At 39.2% G+C, this 18683-nt stretch overlaps 1 protein-coding gene across 1 annotated transcript in view; it reads left to right on the forward strand.

The window, feature by feature from the left end:
• Window positions 1-18683, forward strand: part of KDM5A (lysine demethylase 5A) — a 50569-nt gene that overhangs the window by 18442 nt on the left and 13444 nt on the right. The window contains exons 10-22 of the mRNA XM_042795174.1: window positions 702-860; window positions 2438-2619; window positions 4384-4546; window positions 5373-5492; window positions 6732-6926; window positions 7038-7219; window positions 7476-7600; window positions 7838-7988; window positions 11048-11165; window positions 14330-14685; window positions 15226-15364; window positions 16305-16484; window positions 17987-18148. Coding sequence (XP_042651108.1) covers window positions 702-860; window positions 2438-2619; window positions 4384-4546; window positions 5373-5492; window positions 6732-6926; window positions 7038-7219; window positions 7476-7600; window positions 7838-7988; window positions 11048-11165; window positions 14330-14685; window positions 15226-15364; window positions 16305-16484; window positions 17987-18148 — 2232 coding nt within the window. The remainder of the gene's footprint in view (window positions 1-701; window positions 861-2437; window positions 2620-4383; window positions 4547-5372; window positions 5493-6731; window positions 6927-7037; window positions 7220-7475; window positions 7601-7837; window positions 7989-11047; window positions 11166-14329; window positions 14686-15225; window positions 15365-16304; window positions 16485-17986; window positions 18149-18683) is intronic.

Here is an 18683-nt window from a genome sequence, read left to right on the forward strand (position 1 = left end):
TAGACAAGTAAATAGACTGAGTCTGATAATCACAGGTTTTTTGTTCTGCATCTCAGCAGCATTTTTAAAACTAGTGTTTCTGATTTGGCACACTCCCACAACTGCTGTCCTGTAGACTGCCTGCAGCACCAAGCTCCCTCTCCTCTCAGGGTTCTTTGGTAATTTATGGTCATTCTTGCTAAAGCTTGTACCTTTTAAGGACTCCAGTTTATGGTACAACTTGGGACACTGACCAAAGCAAGGAACAAAGCTTATTTTACAAATAAGCTTCAAAAATAAGTGCTTATGAGTTGTAATGAGCTACATGAAGACTATACTCTTGAACGCAGTTCTCTATCTGAATTTCCTTACTGTTACTCAGAAGTTCTGGTCATTATCCTCTGAAATAGTTCGGAATTTGCATGCTGTTAATTGTTTGCCACTTGGCTTCTGCTGTCTGTCTCCTCCCCTTCTTTTTAGATGTACTGGTAGATCAATCTTTTCGTTCTATCCCTTATGATGTGGCATCCTATTTCTGTTACATTGCAGCCACTACTAAGGGATACAGACCAAACCATATGATTTTGAAGAGATGGAGGGGGGAGAGGGAGTGGCCTTGGTGTTTGAAAATTCATGGGGGATTAGTAATGACTTGTTGCCTGGATGATAACTTTTATGTTAGGTTTTATCTGCACATACCCTAACGTGTTTTCCAATTTCAGATGGTTCCCACTGAGCTAGTAGAAAAAGAATTCTGGCGATTGGTGAGCAGCATAGAAGAAGATGTCATTGTGGAATATGGGGCTGATATCTCTTCCAAGGACTTTGGTAGTGGCTTCCCAGTGAAGGATGGCCGACGAAAGCTGATGCCAGAGGAGGAGGTGAGGAACAGGATATGCACACTGAACCCATTCTTTGCTCTGCATCAGATTTCACATTAAGAATTTAGGTCAGAAATCAGCGTGGAATTTTCATGAAGATATACCTTAAGGCTTTTGTATGCACTTAACATTCCTTTTGAGCAGGGTGTTAATCTGGTATCTTAGGTTCTTTTACATATCTGGTTGCTGATAGCTAAGATGCTTTTCATGATTTAAGCTACACTTGTTTTGTATCACTTGATCTTAGCAGGCAAAGATGTGCAAGTTGTTACAGTATGTCTGAATATGAGGAGACTAAGATTTTTTTCTTCTCTTGTTCTGAACCTTTTTGTTAGTTAGCTACAGAAACATGATTCTAACCTCTTTAGGAGGTTCATAATAGGTAAACCAAACTAACTGGATTTAGCTTGTTTCTCTGCATACTATAAGAATGAAAAGAGGTAGATACAGCATCCTCTTAGAGAAAATTCTGTAATTAACATCTGTTAAGTATATTGCCTGTTTCCCTCAGATGTTACTGTAGCATATAAATTTTCTGGCTGCTTAATGTTTAAATTCTAATGAAATGAGAGTAAAGGTGTGGGTTTGTGATTACACTCCTCCAAATCAATTGATATTGCTCACTGGAAGAGATAATCTTGCTCACTGTTGTCTTCCATCCATACCTGCACGTTTCCTACCTTTACCTTTGTTGGCAATGCTGTGATTGTGTAGCTGCTTAGTGGGTCAGAACTGCTTGATGATCTATTTGTATGAAAGTAGTAACTTAAAAAATTATGTTCTAGCCAGATCACCTAGGTCATCTGACTCACTGCATTGTCTTTGTAGTGTCAGAGCAAAGCAGGAACATGTGATTGAGCTGAGGGTGTGACCTGTTCTTTCAGCAACTATGGGATATGCCTAAAATGGCTGTGAATCTGTGCCAACACCTTTTTTACAGGTAGAAAATAGACTAATGTTAAAACACAGTAGTGAGCTTTTAAGGCAGTTTGGATTCTTGTTTTTGTACGAATGGTCTGTATTTGAAAATCAAGGTGGGATTGTTAACTGGTGATGCTGTCTTCTCAGAAATGAGTGTATAGGAATTTCTTCTCTTGAAAAAACTTCCTGAAGTCATATATAAAGATCAAGATAAACTGCAGTGCAATTAAGTGCGTCTTAAACTGAAATGGTAATGTAAGATTCACTGTGTTTACAATCTTAAGTTACCCAATTTTTTTGAAGACTTGTATCTTTTGTTGTTCTGCTAGTGTTGCTGGTATTTTGTTCCACCGGAAAAGTGTGAAACCTATAAACTTGGAGAGGGTGGGGTAATCAAAGCTGAAGTATATAAGCTTCGATCCAAAGAAGATGGGCTGTGTATGTTGAAATACTAGGACTGGCCTTAAGTTGTAGTCTCATTGCTGGGTAAGGTATTTAAGGAAATATTAGGAATTAGGAATCAGTTTTAATGTTTCATTGTTGCAGAGTATTACCCACTCTCTACTACAGAAATGGATAGGCTGGTCTTTTCCTTTTCTGGAGTTGGTGTCCTTATGTTCTTCTGATTTGTTCAGAATTTTCTCTTTTTTTGGCAGGATTATGCGCTTTCTGGTTGGAACCTGAATAACATGCCAATTCTAGAACAATCAGTCCTTGCTCACATCAATGCTGACATCTCTGGCATGAAGGTACCTTGGCTGTATGTAGGGATGTGCTTCTCCTCATTTTGCTGGCATATCGAAGATCACTGGAGTTACTCCATCAACTACCTGCATTGGTATGGACTCTCCTTTGTGCACCTACCTTACTCTGCCCTATTTGCCCTTAGTATATGTGTAGTTCTACTTGAAAATGCCTATGTACACTGACATTTTTAACCAAAAAGTTAAATGTGATGCACAGCCTATAATCTTAGCTGAAGCTGATTAAACGCAAATAGATTTTCATTAACTGATTAAATATTCTTGTTACCAAAAATCCAGCATCACTGTAAAATCATGCTTTACAGACTCTCATCGTTTCTAGGAAAGCTTTTGGTTTTGAACTGAGTTGCAGCTCACTGGTTCAGTGCTTTATGATTTAAAGTTGGTACGTCCTTATGCTGGAAATGGAGGCTGCTGCCTAGTGGCTTACATAGGCATCAGAGCTGACAGTTCAGCAGCAGATCTATGTATATGCAGGAATAATACTAGTCAAGAGAAGAGAAATTTGAAAATTCAAATTCTGAATTTGAAAATTCAGAACAATCCTAGTAGTGTTCTGGTGTTCAGCTTTTGTTTTGAAAAGAAGAATCATGACAGATGAACTGTGCATTGCAGTCTTCCCAGTTCATCAGGCTCAGTCACAGTGGGTGGAGCAGAGGGGAAGGAGGGGGAAGCTGTGGGAAGCATCCCTTTAGAATAGAAGGTTTGTTGTTCACCTGGTAAGAATGAGTTGATAGCGTTTAGACCGTGATTGCACTTTTCTGGAGAAGCATGTTTTCTAGTAAGATCTGATCTACAGGCTCAGGAGGGGAATTAATTTCGTTTTGAGTTCAGTTATTGCCCTCAGCATGCTATTAAGTAGATCGGTATGTGAGGGTTTTGTCAGCTGGTGGATTCCAGCAGCCCAGAAGCAGAGTAGTAGGTACTTACTGGGGTTTACTAGCTGTGTCCTACCAGCAGGTGTCACTGAAGCCTGTAAAAACCACAGGAAATGTTACACTGAGCCTCATCTAACTTCTGGGATGATTGGTGGTAAGATTATTAATACAGTTAAATAGTGCTGTGTGAACAGTTTCACATATTTCAGCTGACTACTGCTTGTACTTCTTAATACAATAAGTTAAAAAAATAAACCTCGGCACTGTAGATACTAGGTCATTACAGTTTATTTTGGTTAAGACGGGACTGGAATAATATGTTCTCAAGTAATTTTCTGTTTAGTTTTGGTCTTGTAAATCTTCCATCATATTTAACTAATTCATATTATTAGGCATTTTTTATCTTAAGAGTCCAGTGGACCACTGGTTTTCAATAATCAGTTAAGTATATTAGAAGGATTGCTTATATTTCATTGTACTGTCTGGTCTTTTATTCTTTCCACTTCTGCTTAGCTGGTATACTATTGCATCATTTTCAGGAATACGACTACTCCAAGCCTAACTGAGTGAAAGAGTACCATGATCTCTTTTCTCTTAAACATTAGCTGTGACAGCCGAGGTTTTGTTTGTTAAACTTAACTTTCTTCTTACTTTAGTAAAATAATTGCTCATTTTATTCCTTTAGAGCGTGGTAAATGACAATTATCTTCCAAGTTAGGTTTGTCATGGCAAATCTGCTGTCAGGTTTGTTGAGAATTGTGTTGTAGTGTAATTGATTTTTCAGATTAGAATGGTACATCCTGAAGACGACAGTTATTGATTAAAGATATTTATGTGTCTATAAGCAAAATATTTGGATTGTGTTGACAACGGTGCTAGATTTGAAGTGTACTTTGCGGTCAGGTGGTACCATTACTTTCCTTAAGTAATGTGTTTATTACTGTGATTGTGTTTTGTTAGGGGAGAGCCAAAGACGTGGTATGGTGTGCCTTCTCATGCAGCAGAGCAGCTAGAAGATGTGATGAAGGAATTGGCTCCTGAGCTGTTTGAATCCCAGCCTGATCTCCTGCATCAGCTGGTCACTATTATGAACCCCAATGTACTGATGGAACATGGTGTACCAGTGAGTAGCACATGAGCATTTTTTACTTAAGTACTCCTATGCACTTTCTGTTTTTCATTCTGTGCCAGGTTTGTATAACAATGGTTTTGCATAACTCAGAAGAATTTTTGTGGTAGATGTTTACATATTCAATTCATTAGTTATGGGGTGTGTTTAAAAGCTATTTTCTAGAATCTTCCCTAGACTCACCGTGAAATTTAAATTATCATATATTGGAAGTGAGTGTTCCAAGCTTTTTACATAAAGTATCTTACAGAACAAGTCTACGTTGTGTGTTACTTTTACTTTTTAATTAAAAAACCCCACCCTGACCTAGCAGCAAGTTTGTCTGAGAAATGCCTTTAGTATCTTTTGAGAGTAAAATACTCGTCTAATGTTCACTAAAAATCTGAGCATTACAAAATGCTTTTTTGACCAAACATAATTGAATTCAGACCTTTAAGTAGCAGTCACTATCATTTGCTTTTGTCTTAGGATAAATTGCTTCCCTGGCAAATACGCCAACAAAGCAAACCGTAAACTGTTTCCAGAAGCTTTTGCACTTTGTGGTGCAGTGGATTAAATGATGACAGAGAAACATCCCTTTTGGGATTCATAAAGAGAATTTTCAACTTTTTGCTTCTATATTCAGCTTTTTTGAGTAAGTCTATAAATTAAGGATTCCCTTTAAGAACACAGAACCAATCGTTATCACTTTTGGGGTAGCTACATTGCCTATGGTGTTCTACAGGTAAAGTAAGTGGTGTTCAAATGTCTTGTAATTAGTGTCTTAAACTTGGTTGCAAGTTTCTTTTTTATTTATTTCCTTTATGCTCACTTGTATTAGGTATACAGGACCAATCAGTGTGCCGGTGAATTTGTTGTGACCTTTCCTCGTGCCTATCACTCTGGATTTAACCAGGGATATAACTTTGCTGAAGCTGTGAACTTCTGCACTGCTGACTGGGTCTGTTTTGTATACGTTTTGCTATGTCTCTTCTAGGTGACCTTTGCAAGGAGTGTGTTAGTAACTTGATCATCTGAAGAATAGTCTTTAAAGTTACACAGTATGTTTTATGCTTATAGTTCCTGGTATAACAGTTAGACTGATGTGAGTTTCCACTACAGAAAATAATTTTGATGAACCCATAATTTTAAGCAGCTTCACACTGGAACTTTTGCATGTGGTCTTCATTTTTAAGTATTGATATAACCAAAAAGCAACATCTCACATAACCTTTTTAGCTAGTATTTCTGTGATGCCTCTTTCTGAATTTGATGCAGGTTAATGTGCTGTCTTGAACAGCTGTTGTCATTTGAATGTTGGAGGTAGGCATGTAACAGTCCTTGGTTCTCCTTTTGTGCCAGCTCATTGCATCTCTGAATCATATTAGTGCTAGTTCTAATAGCCATGTCACACCAGAGCATAGCTTATGTGGATTCTTCAATAAGTTGTCAAAAGTGTGTCCTATCAATATCTAGGGTTTACAGTTGGAAGTTACTATCTCATCTGCAGTTTATCTATCTATCACTTCTTTTTTCTGATACTTTCAAATAGGAATTTTAGTCCTTAATCAGAGAATTGTATTAATTCATCAGAAAAATTTTCTGCAGGATTGACAGTGTGTCAGTGTTCTTTTTTTTTTTTCTCCTGTGCTTATGATGTAATCTGTGTATAGCATCTGGGAAAAACTGCCAAACTCACACCAACCATGTAAAATTTTCTTTGCTTATGCAAAATGTAACTAGAAATCGGTGTAGCAAAGTCATCTGGCATTTTATATTTTTTGTTTTACAAGGCACAAAATGAGTGATACCAGTTGTGGTTAACTCTAGGCATCTTGTGTTAAATGTTTGTGTCCAAGCATAGTAATAGACAGAGGGCAATGCATTCACCTTAACATAGAACAGAGGTCTTCTATTCGGTGCCAGTTTCTTTCCACTGAAAGTAAAAAGATCTTAGGACAGCTCTTAAACTTGTATCTGAAAGTTAGGCACACAAGGTTGTGGCAGATGGGCTCCCCCCAAGCGGACAACCTCTTTGTCCTCATCTGTGACATGATTTAAGTTTGTTATCATTGGCTCTGTAGCATAAGACGCAACTCTCTTAGTCTCTTCCCAGATTCTGTCAAAGGCAGGCAAGTGGGAGCTAAGAGATCATCTTGAACCATCTTTTCCCAGAATGATCGATGTTGTTTTTCTGTAGCTGCCCATTGGACGTCAGTGTGTGAGTCATTACCGAAGGCTAGGACGTCATTGTGTTTTCTCCCATGAAGAGCTGATCTTCAAGATGGCTGCAGATCCAGAGTGCTTGGATGTTGGGCTGGCTGCCATGGTCTGCAAGGAGATGACTCTAATGATAGAGGAAGAGACACGGTTAAGGGAGTCTGTTGTACAGATGGTGAGTAATAAAAGACAACTCTTACTTTGCTTGCAAAAGAACTTTTGCATCCTGCTCCCCGCTGCTTGGATTTTAGAGTGTTTAGCAAGTGTCTAATTTTCTTTTTCTTAGGGAGTGTTGATGTCTGAAGAAGAGGTGTTTGAACTGGTTCCAGATGATGAGCGTCAGTGCACAGCTTGCAGAACCACGTGCTTCTTGTCAGCTCTTACGTGTTCCTGTAATCCTGAGCGTCTGGTATGCTTATACCATCCATCTGATTTATGTCCATGTCCCATGCAGAAGAAGTGTCTAAGGTACACAGGATTTTTTTTTTCCCCCCACTTTTCCATATCCAATAATTTGCTGGAGATTGACCAAATACAACATTTGGCCACACTTCTCTCTTCCTTTATTTAAGGAGTATTTTTTTATCTTGTTTCTTGGTTCCAAGGCAGCAGGTATTTTACATGTTCTGTCTTTCTTGTAGCTAATAAAACTCAATATAAGCAATATTGTGGCTTTTCTATGGGCATTAATACTCTTCCTGTATTTTTTTTTCCGTATCTTCAGGTACCGGTATCCACTAGAAGACCTTCCTTCTTTGCTGTACGGAGTGAAAGTTAGAGCACAGTCTTATGACACTTGGGTCAGTAGAGTTACAGAGGCCCTGTCTGCCAATCTCAACCACAAGAAAGGTCAGACTTCTGTTGTTCATAGTAGGATGTCCTGCAACTCTTACCTTTGTTCTGTGTTCTCATTTAATGAGAGAAACACTGTGTATTGCTTAGTGAGGAAAAAAAAGAGCTAATCTGCGCGTAGTGCAACTCATCATTGTGTATTTCAAATTGAACTATCCTGCTGGAAGCTTGATTGAAGCAATGTAAAATCTCTTTTGGTTTTGCATACAAATTATTTATGTACTGTTATTACAGATGTAATTGAGCTGAGAGTAATGTTGGAGGATGCTGAAGACAGGAAATACCCAGAGAATGATCTTTTCCGCAGGCTCAGAGATGCTGTGAAAGAAGCAGAGACCTGTGCTTCAGTAGCACAGCTGCTTCTGAGCAAAAAGCAAAAACACAGGTAGGACAGGCATTTTTTCAAGAGTTTCCATCTGTCTGTTTTGTTACTTGGTTGGACCTGGAAATATAAGATCCCTGAGATCTCATTGCCTTTCCATGTTTCCTGCCCTTAGTGCTGTGACACATTGAGAGGTGGGGGGGTGGATACAGTGACACAAAGGGCCATAAAAGTTGACTTGGTTGGAATGTGTTAAACACACTGTTTTCAGTTGACTTATTTACTGAAATGTGAAATCCTTTCGAGAAACTGTGTGTGTTTGCTGATCAGGTATTTCTCTGACTCAGTGGGAGAGTTGTAGGGAAAGACAAGTAGAGGGGAAAAATGTAATGAAATTAAGTCTTCACATGAATGTTTGTATTTTAGGCAGCATGGCTAAGTACGTAGCTTAAAGCTATGGAAAGAAAGTCTCTTAAAACATTGGATTGCAAAGCAAAATGCTTGAAAAGTAGGAAATACCAATTATGGTTGGCGAGACGAGCACAGTTGTGTCTTCTGGGACAGCATTTCTTAAAAATACTTAATTTTGCCAGCTGTTCTCAAGTTGCAGAATGTGTTGTGATGCTGGTGGAGTTACTGGAAGATGCAAAGGAAATGTGTCTTGCCAGCATTGACTGGGACAAAAGGATCTTGGGGAGCAGAGCAGTGCAGAGAGCAAAAACAGTCCATTTTTTTGAATCAGTCTTTTACCTCTTGGGAAGGATCGTGGGAGGCAGTGATGTGTGGCTGAAAAGCAGTGGCTTGCCTCAGTGACTTCTGTCAGCTTGGAGACTTCCTTAGTTGCCTGCCTTGCCTGTGGCTACCTTGGTTTTACTCTGTCCGCTGGCCCTACCTCAGCCATCTGCTGGATGTGTCCTCTTGTTCTGTCACGAGCCTTCAGCAACCTGTTCTTCCTTCTCTCCTATGCATCCTGTGCACCGAATAAAAGTGCCATAGAAAAGAATTGGAGCAGGTGACCGTAATGCTTGTGCAAGCAGTTGTATAGTAAACTTTTATAGCTTGTATTCCCTCTGTTGATTATAAGATTTGACTTTGTAGTTGGTTGGGGTGTTTTTGCATTTGTAGTTTTCGTGTATAACTTAAGACTTTTCAAGGGAGGGAGTAAAAAGTAAATACCTTGTTAATTATAATACCCAACTTGGCTACACAGAACACGCATATTGTAATTGCTTGAATTTGAACATTGAAATGTTAGAATTACACCACAGATCTAAGTACAATACCTGGTATAACTGGAAAGCTATTATAAAGCATTTTTGCTGTATTTCTGTCTCCTGCGTGGTTTTTATTGCTTGTAGGATCCCACTACTACAGAGGTATGGTTACCTAGAACTCTGATCCGGGTGACGGAAGCAATGCTACAGGGGTTGCATTGCCCTGTTCCTGGTGAAGTTTAATTATTTTGGTAGCTCCCAGGTGTTCCTGGGCTGTTGCTGCTTCTTCCTCCTGCTGTTGGAGTGTGTCAGCCTTCTCTCAGCAGACTTGCCTTCAGTTAATTATGTTGTGGATTTCCAGCACTAGCCCAAGAAACACAAGGGGTAGAAAGAACTTTCAGTGATCTGTCTGATCTAAAGCTGAAAGATTTCCATGGGGAAAAAAAAAAAACAACTTGTATATACGTCTGAGGACTGTCATATGCTAACTAGCAATATCTTAAAGTATTGAGACTTGAAGGAAATTTTCAAACCTCTTTGAACAGCATTAGGAAATCTAAATGTAGAGGTCACGTTCAGCTTCTGTAGTGTTTATGTTCATATTTAATACATTAACAAGGACCACACATACAAATGATAAGGTTATTAAAAAAGCAAATTAAGATTGAGTGCTCCAACAGAACAATTTGGCAGGGACTAAAGCAGCAATAAACTCACGGTCAAATGTATCAAAAGAAATCTCTTGTTTATGCATCTGATTATGTATAAACCTGGAAAGTTGGTAATGTGTAGCTGTGAAGATGTGTCCAACATTCCAATACAATCTCTTCCTGCTGTTGGAAGCTGTGAGTTTCCATAGGCAGGCATGTCTTCTTGTACAGCATCTTGTGCTGTGGCAGTCCATGGCTGGACCAGGGGCAGAATGCCAGGGCGATGTTTCAGAGAGTGTGCCCTCCCACCGCGGTGTCTCTTGGAGCGCTGCACCCCCTTCTCTCTCATGTAGGAGTATTGGAGGCACAGCAGGTCCAGTGCAGCCACCACTCCTCACTGTGTGTCATAGCAAGTCAAAGACTGCAGTGTTCTTTCCTTTCCACTCCCTCCTCTCCCCCACCCTCTGAGTTGTAGATAGTGTGTAATTATATTTGATCATTAATCTAAATTCTACTTTTGCAATTATATTTAAGTCCATAGGGTGAAGATTAAATTTGTGTTTCTTTAATGTTTGTATAATAATAAAATATAGATTCATTAGCAGGGAACAACTCTTGAGTGGTTGAAGTCTGTTCTGCTTGTGAAGTTGTTATGCCTGCCACTGATGTGTATACCAAGTGTTTAATTTGTGTAGTGTGTCACTTCTAAGTCATTTACTGCATTCAGTGGGCTTGTTACACTTGCTTCGAGTGTTATTTAGCAGAAGTGTCTTTGCAGAACATGTCCTATTCAATAGTCTCCTCCTGTTGCAAGGCCAGTTTCAGCAGTTCTCTGGCTACAAGAGAGAGCGCTCTAGAAAATGAGACTTTTTTTTCAGAGCTTGTTATTGGTATGTATCTCAGACTTCTTGTCAGTGCCTGCCATGGCAGTCAACTTCTTGAGCTGCCTAAAGCAGGCTTTTTGGGGCTATGTTCTTTTATGTATTTGGAACAAACTCAATTTGAAAGTCATAGAGACACTCCTACCTCTGAAGAGCAGGGTAAATTCTCTTGATGGTGCTGAGAGGCATTATGTTAAACTTAATTTTAAAGATTTTGGCTTTCTTTTGGAGTTTGGGTTTGTTTTTTTTGAGTTCTCAAGTGATGAGATTTTTTTGGTAACTTCTTGGTAATCTTGATAGCTTTCTGTCACTGGGAGTAAATCTGAGGATCATCATCTTCTCTCTCACCTAATACTTTATTATGTCCATTCATACAGCAGACAGAGCCAAGACAGTGGAAGGACACGGACCAAGCTAACTATGGAGGAGCTTAAAGCATTTGTACAGCAGTTGTTTAGCTTACCCTGCGTTATCAGCCAGGCCCGACAAGTAAAGGTAAGTTTGCATCTGCTCCTCAGATAATGTGCTTTTTACTCTTCTGTTTTGGTAGTGGTTTGTGTTGTTTCTTTTTTTTTGAACAGATAATTTTGCCTGGTGTAAAGGATAAAAGACTTTTTTTCTTTAAGAATCAGTCCTGCACTGTCAGAGATGGATTGAATGGAGTGTTTCATTTCTAGCTTCTAATGCAAAGCAAATAGCTGCTTTGCAGTGATATCTGTAGCCACAAGAAAGGAAGTAAAAGACTTTGCATGCATCTAGCTCAGTGTCTCCCTGCTTTACGGGTAATCTTGCTGTTGTCATTGAAGTTTTGCTGATGATGTTGTCTGTCCATAATGGTATGGTAACATACATTTTCTGCTCCTTTGCAAGCCCATCTCTAAGTGGGCAGCGATGGAATTTGTACTTTTACGCTAGTGTAGCCATAGCAGCTGAATATGTAGGACTCAATTTGGTAGCCTGAGTGTGGATATCTAGTGTCCTCTGAGACGCTCTAAAGTATTCCACCTGGCTTCCACTGCTTCCAGAGAAGAATACCTTAGTTCTTGTGTAGTAGCCTCAGACATTGTGGGGTATTGCACGTGGCAGTCAGCATTTAGGTAAACAAACAGGGCACTCTATGTGACTCTGTGCGCTTCTTAAGGCGCTTCTTGCAGTGGGCACAGCTAAACCAAGATAAAGGATGCCCCCCCACCTGTCTCTGTCTAGGCAGCTCAATTGTATCTCTCTGAACCAGTTGCTCTTATTCCAGCATCATTAATGTTATCAATAGTGGTGGAATTTTTGGTTAAATCCTACCTTTTATATGTTTTTATAGAAACTTCTGAAAGTTGTATTGGCGTGCTGCTTTGGGGGAGAGGGAAAGCAGTGCCACATTGACGATTGTTCTGTAAAAACTTCTCAGCCTTGCTTCCCAGGTTATAACTCCCTTGATCTGTATGCATGGCCTGCATTTCTTGTCCTTCATATATATCTTTGGCCCTGTCTTTGAATGAATCTAGACTAATAAGTAATCCAGATCATACTGATTCCCCTGGCTACTATTATCGTTTATCATGCTGGCAGTCTGTATCATAGTAAGTGTTTTCAGCAGCAATCTTAATCTGTTTCTCTGTCACTGATGGTGAAATGTTAAATAGTGTTTCGCCTACTAACCAACATCTAGAGAACTCCTTCAAGAAACATCCTTAATAAAGATTTTTCACCTTGAGAAATTATTCTTGAGATGGATGCTAACCATTTATTAACACACATCTCCGCAGTGTTAAGAAGAATGTTCTATAGTGCTGGATTGAGGGCCTGAAATTCTAAACGTTACCAAATGTGCAGCTGCTGCTACCTTACTAAACATGTAGTTTAAAAATAAGTTAGGTTTTTTTGAGAAAGCCTCTTTTTCCATAAATGTTTACTAATGTTTATGTCTTTCATTCATGAATTCTGTATTAACTTTGCCATGGTAGTTCAGTGTTGCTATCACAGAGACACTTTATATTGGGCTTTCTTCTTTTCTTTACGATACTGGTATGTTGTTGCTGAAAACAAGTACCTTCAGAAAACTATAGGACTCCAGGATGCAGATTTTTCAGGCCTGTTGATGCTAATCCATCAAAGATGTTCTTTAATGTGTTTCCCAGCAGCTTCCCAGAGTGGAAAGTATATTATCATCTTCATGTGATCGGATGATTTTACTACACTTCTGTCCACATACAAACCAGAAATATTTACTAGTGTTTAATACTAAAATTTTATCATAATCTATTAGTAGACCTATAAGATTCTTCTCAGAGGAGTGTTTTGTTTCGAGTGTATTTGAAACCTGCTTCTAATTAAGACATAATTTATAGATGACAGAGCTGCAGGCATACAGTAAACTTTTTAAGAGTTTTAATCTGTGTCTTTGTCTGAATATTTTCTCGCAACTAGTCTCCCTTTCCCTTGCCCCCCAGCCTTAGGAGACTGGTTCTAAGTACTCTGTGCATGTGTATGTTCTTGAAGCTTCAACATAATCACTAGCCAATAAAATAGATATTATAATTTTACTTGTTACAAACCATGGTCTCTTAGTTTCTGAATGAAGTCAGATAATGATCATTTATGCTTAAGCACTCACTAACTTTCAACATGGCATTTTAATGCAATTATACATCATAATGAATTGCAAAATAATTGTCATGTTGGATGATGAGTATTTTCTAACACAAAAGACATTATAATTATAAAACTGTAATAGTTTACTGTTGTCACTATGAAGCATTCAGCATATGTTCCCTAAATCAAAATCTTTAGAATGTGGATCTTGTTCTTTTTTGTAAATGCCTTCTGGTTTCCAGACAATAATGAAAAGCAGCATCAGACAAAAAGGGCAGTAAGCAAGGCTTAGGAAATGCAGGTTTTGCTCATCACTGCGTCATACACTTGCCATCAGAAATACCTGTCTTTTTGTAAGAGACTCAAAAGTGAATCAATTGAGTGTACTAGTTGAATGTCCTTGAATGAATCTCCTGCAGAGATTCTTTCTTGTCTGCTGTCTTTTTTTTTTTTCATTGCAGTGCCAAAACATGAAGGATGAGGACAACTGCAGCAATGCAGTTGGATTTATGTGAAATTGTCTCATTAGAGGGTTTTGCATTTTCATTTCTTTCCTTTGTGCAATATAACCCTGATGTGTTCAAGTGGTGAGGGCCTGCTTTAGGAAATTATAATTTCAAACTTGAGCATTGTTATTTTAATGATCTTTTGATATTCATGTCCTGGTAAAACTCTGGCTTGTTCTTTCTCCCCAGCATGTTATATTCTGTAGCATATTATCATCATAATTGTAATGCCTGTGACATTAGATTGAAAGGACAATCTGTTCATAGAAGTCCCCTTCCCTCCTCTTGTTTGAAAATTAGTGTTGATTGGGCAGTGCTTAACATTCTTTTTTGCTAGGAGCTGTAGCCTGTTGCAGTTGTACTATTTTAGGTGTAGAGTTTGACGCAGCTAACATGCCTAGTGTATGAAACATCAGGCCACCAAATTAGTTGAGATGGTCTGCTACTTAATATGTATCAGACATGGTGGCTTATGATGACTAGCTGGCATTGTGTGTAGAAGTTCTGACCCCTCAGTCAGCTTTCCTTTTTGATTCTACGGGTGTGTTTTCCTATATGTTACTTCAGAATCTGCTTGATGATGTGGAAGAATTTCATGAGCGTGCTCAAGAAGCTATGATGGATGAGATCCCAGACTCTTCCAAGCTGCAGGAGTTGATAGACATGGGTTCTGGCCTTTATGTAGAACTTCCTGAACTGCCAAGGCTGAAGCAAGAGCTGCAACAAGCGCGGTGGCTGGATGAGGTGAGGTCCACCCTCCTGGATCCCCAGAGGGTCACCCTAGATGTGATGAAGAAGCTGATTGACTCAGGTGTGGGCTTGGCACCACACCATGCTGTTGAGAAAGCCATGGCTGAGCTGCAAGAACTGCTTACAGTCTCGGAGAGGTGGGAGGAGAAGGCCAAGGTCTGCCTGCAGGCCAGGTGAGTGTTCCTTTGCAAATTGTTCTTACAGGTCACACTTCTCAAAAGAGGCTGAGAATCCTGGGAGTGTGGTGAAAAGTAGGTGCTTTGAAGCTATAGGGTGTTTGTGGTTTGTGGTGTGGTTTTTTTTTTTAACCTCCCAGCAGTTGGATGCTGAAGAGTTGGATTTGAGGTGGTCAAGTTGCAGAAGAGTTAAGAGTTGATTCCCTATCATATTGTACACTGACAGGAGACTGCAAGTGTTGCAACTGTCTTTCCTATTCATCCCCCACAACAAAAACCACCAAGTATGCTACACAAGGCAGTTTCATTGATATTAAAGAGTTCTGATGCTGTGCCCTTTTGAACTTGATTGTGCAAAGTCCATCAGCTTTCTTACCTCTTCTATTCTTTGGTAGCTAGTAGCACCCTCCAAGAATAGAGCCATGGTATCCTACACTGCAGTGTAGTGATGGAGTTTTATCACCAGCCTGTCAAATTGATGGCTTTAGTTGACTGGCATTTTGGGAGAAGGCTGGAATTGGGTTTTTCTTACTCTAGACCACGCCAAAGTATGATGGCTCTGGAGGGCATCGTGAATGAAGCAAAGAACATCCCTGCTTACCTGCCCAATGTGCTGGCACTGAAAGAAGCCCTGCAGCGGGCTAGAGACTGGACAGCCAAAGTGGAGGCCATTCAGGTAGGGGTTACAGCAGGGACTGGAATCTTCTGCTTTCATCCTTTTATTTAGACATTTTCTTTATGTCTGTCTATATGTGGGTAGCCCCTCTACCCACAAAGGTGACCTGAAGGGAAGCCTTGCTGTAGCTGTTAAATGTTCCTACTGTAGCTCGTGTGCTTGAATTTATTTTTCTTTTTGTGCTGCTGTTTCCTCATTGGCTATCCAATTTTGATTTCCCTTCCTTTAAGCATTTTGTGGGGATGTAAATGCCGGCAAATTCATTATGATACAAATGTAACTCTCAAAGGATATTTGGTATTGAAACTGTTCTGCGTATTGTCACTGAAAATACTTAGCTGCAGCAGGTGATGTTCTTCTGCTCACAGGTCTTCAGTTTTGGAGCCATCTATGGAAATGGTTTGTTTTTTCTCTCCACAATGGTGTAAGATTTAATGACACTGGCTGAAGCTTTATCTGAAATAGATGAAGTTACGACATCATTAGTTCAGTAGCCTCCCCTTCTGTTAGGCTACCCACATAACTTGATCCAAAAGGGTCATGGCCTCTGTGATATTTCTAGGTGCTGATCTCTGGACTGCAACTGCTATTCTTATATTGTGTATTTGTTGGGAACTGAAGTGAGAATCCCAGTGGATTTCACATCAGCCCCTGTACAATTCTAAGATATAGTAGCTTGCTGTTAAGAAGACAGCCTTTAAGACAACAGTCTAGAAATGGAATGTCTTATTCCCTAAGCCAGCTGGCCATGTCAGAATGACTGTTAAAATAAAAATGAGAGAGTTTTTTAAAATGTCAGTAAGATTGAAACATTGCCCTCCTTTCCTTTCCAATGGAACTCTATTTTAGTCTGTGACAAAAATAGTGTATGGCTTGAAATTAAGCTGGCCACTGATAAAATGGTAGAACTGTTGGCTTAAAAAAATTTCTTTTACTCCAGAATGGGAGCAACTATGCCTACCTGGAGCAACTGGAGAGCTTGTCTGCCAAAGGCCGCCCCATACCAGTGCGTCTTGATGCCCTGCCACAGCTGGAGTCACAGGTAGCTGCAGCACGTGCCTGGAGAGAGCGCACAGGAAGGACCTTCCTGAAGAAGAACTCAAGCTACAGTCTGTTACAGGTGAGCAACAGACACCTCTGTGTCGGCCTTCAACAACTGATCTTGATGGCCCTCAGCAGTGTGGAGGGAATAGCTGGTTCAGTTATAGTAGATTACAGCTCCTTTTGGTAATAGAATATCAAAAAAAAGTTGGTTTTGGGTGAAAAGAATGAAAAAGGCAAAAAGTCCATCTTTGGCTAGTCTTGTTCTATGTATAGACAACCTCAACTGTTACTTATGAAGAAACGAATTAAAACTTTCCTTTTTGGGAGGGAAATAAAAGGTTTGGTTTTTTTTGTGTTAAGTGTAAGAATATAGGCCTGAAATGGATGTAGAAATTGTCTTTAATTGATGGATGTTTCCCTTGTTCCATGGCTTAAATTCTAAAACTATAGATTAGATAATTTTTCTTATAGCTAAACAACTTACAAAATAAGTCAGCTGTTGTTTATTTCACTTCAGTGAATGTAGTCATTGTCTCTATTTCAATAAAAATCATGCATGTGTTTGAAGATTTATCATATTTACTTGACAGGCTTCCCTTTTCTAGGGAAAACGATTCCAGTACTTTTCAATGCTTTCTTGTAGGTTATATTCTTCATAGTCTTGTCTTGTTGCTATTCTCTGTGGTTTGTCTTCATTTTTAGTGTGATGTCCAAAACCAGACAGAATCCTCTCACTATGGCTTCTTTAGCGCCTTGTGAAGTGCAGTAAATTACATCTTGTGTCTCAAAGGGGGATATTGCTGTTTAATGTTTCTCAGTGGGATCTGCTCCTGTTGCAACAACATCACACTGATTTCTGTTGAGTTCAGTTCTTGCACTCTAGGTCCACATTTTCTTCCCTGTAATTTTTCTGTCTAACTGGTTATTTAATATGTTCTGGTTTTGCATTTGACTATTTCCCAAAATGTATTAATTTGAACTTTCCTATATTGAATTTAATTTGCCAGATTTTATATTTAGGTATGCCTTCCAACTAATCAAGATTCCTTAAAATTTAATTCTTGTCCTTAAAAGTGCTTTGCAGCCTCTCATGTTTGATATTAAAAGGTTATAGCATATTTTTGAGTTTTGTTTCAGCCACCAAATTGCTAATGTAAATATGAAATCATGGCAGATCTTTGACTTGCACTTGAAGTAAACGTTGAACTCCTGATACCCGTGTACGGTATTTCAGTTAGCTATATGTATGTTAGCTTAATCTGAATAGATTTTGTAATTTAGTCATGAAAACACAGTGGCTTTCACCTTGACCTGCCACATCAGTGTGGTGCTGATTACATTCAAATTACATATGTATGAAATACTTGTACCCTTTTCTGTTTATTTCTTCCCTTCCTAGCATTGACAGATACCAAAGGTATTAAATACTGGGTATTTTTTTTTGCTCTTTGATGCTGTTGTAATTCCTTAATTAGATGTTCTCATATGTGTCCCTAAATCACAATGGTATAAACTAGAACTTTTTCCTGTTCTTGGCATCCCTGGTTCTGACAGTGTAAGCGTTCTTGGTGGTTACAGGTTCTGAGCCCTCGAACTGATATTGGTGTTTATGGGAGCAGTAAGAATAGGCGGAAGAGGGCAAAGGAGTTGATGGAGAAGGAAAAGGAGAAAGATCTTGACTTGGAATCCTTAAGTGAACTGGAGGATGGGCTGGAGGAGGCCAGGGACACTGCAGCTGTGGTAAGGAACAATGAACCTCATACATGGGTTTAATTTGTCTCTGATCTGTGTAGGAATCTTATGCAAGAACTCATAAATTAATCTTGCTAAAACAAATATCTCATAATATGCTGTTTGACACAAGAATATATAGTTCAGTTAATTGCAATGAAAGTAGAGGGAAGCACAGCTCAGAGTATAAGTGCTGGTATTAGGTATGTATTGGGCTATGTGTAAGACATGCTTTTGGGTTAATACCTGTGGGTGCTCATATAATATTATTAACATTTATTAAAATCTTATCAAAATAATGTGGAATGAGGCACAGCTCTACCTTAAACAGTACCAACACATATTTGGCTAGGTTGATTTTGAGGTCAGCCTGTAAGTGCTTGGTCGTAGCAACTGGTCTGGGGAGAATGTTATATTTGATTCCTCCTTGTTGGGAGGATATTGGTGCAATTTATCAGAAGGATTTATTGTCATCTGGTTGGTCTTTCTCTGGGAACAAAGAAAATATGTGCAGGCTCATTAATGTGGCATATACATAGTCTAT

The sequence above is a fragment of the Tyto alba genome, unplaced genomic scaffold (genome assembly GCF_018691265.1).
Source record: "Tyto alba isolate M040663 unplaced genomic scaffold, T.alba_DEE_v4.0 Super-Scaffold_21, whole genome shotgun sequence".
In the NCBI taxonomy this organism is placed as follows: domain Eukaryota; kingdom Metazoa; phylum Chordata; class Aves; order Strigiformes; family Tytonidae; genus Tyto; species Tyto alba.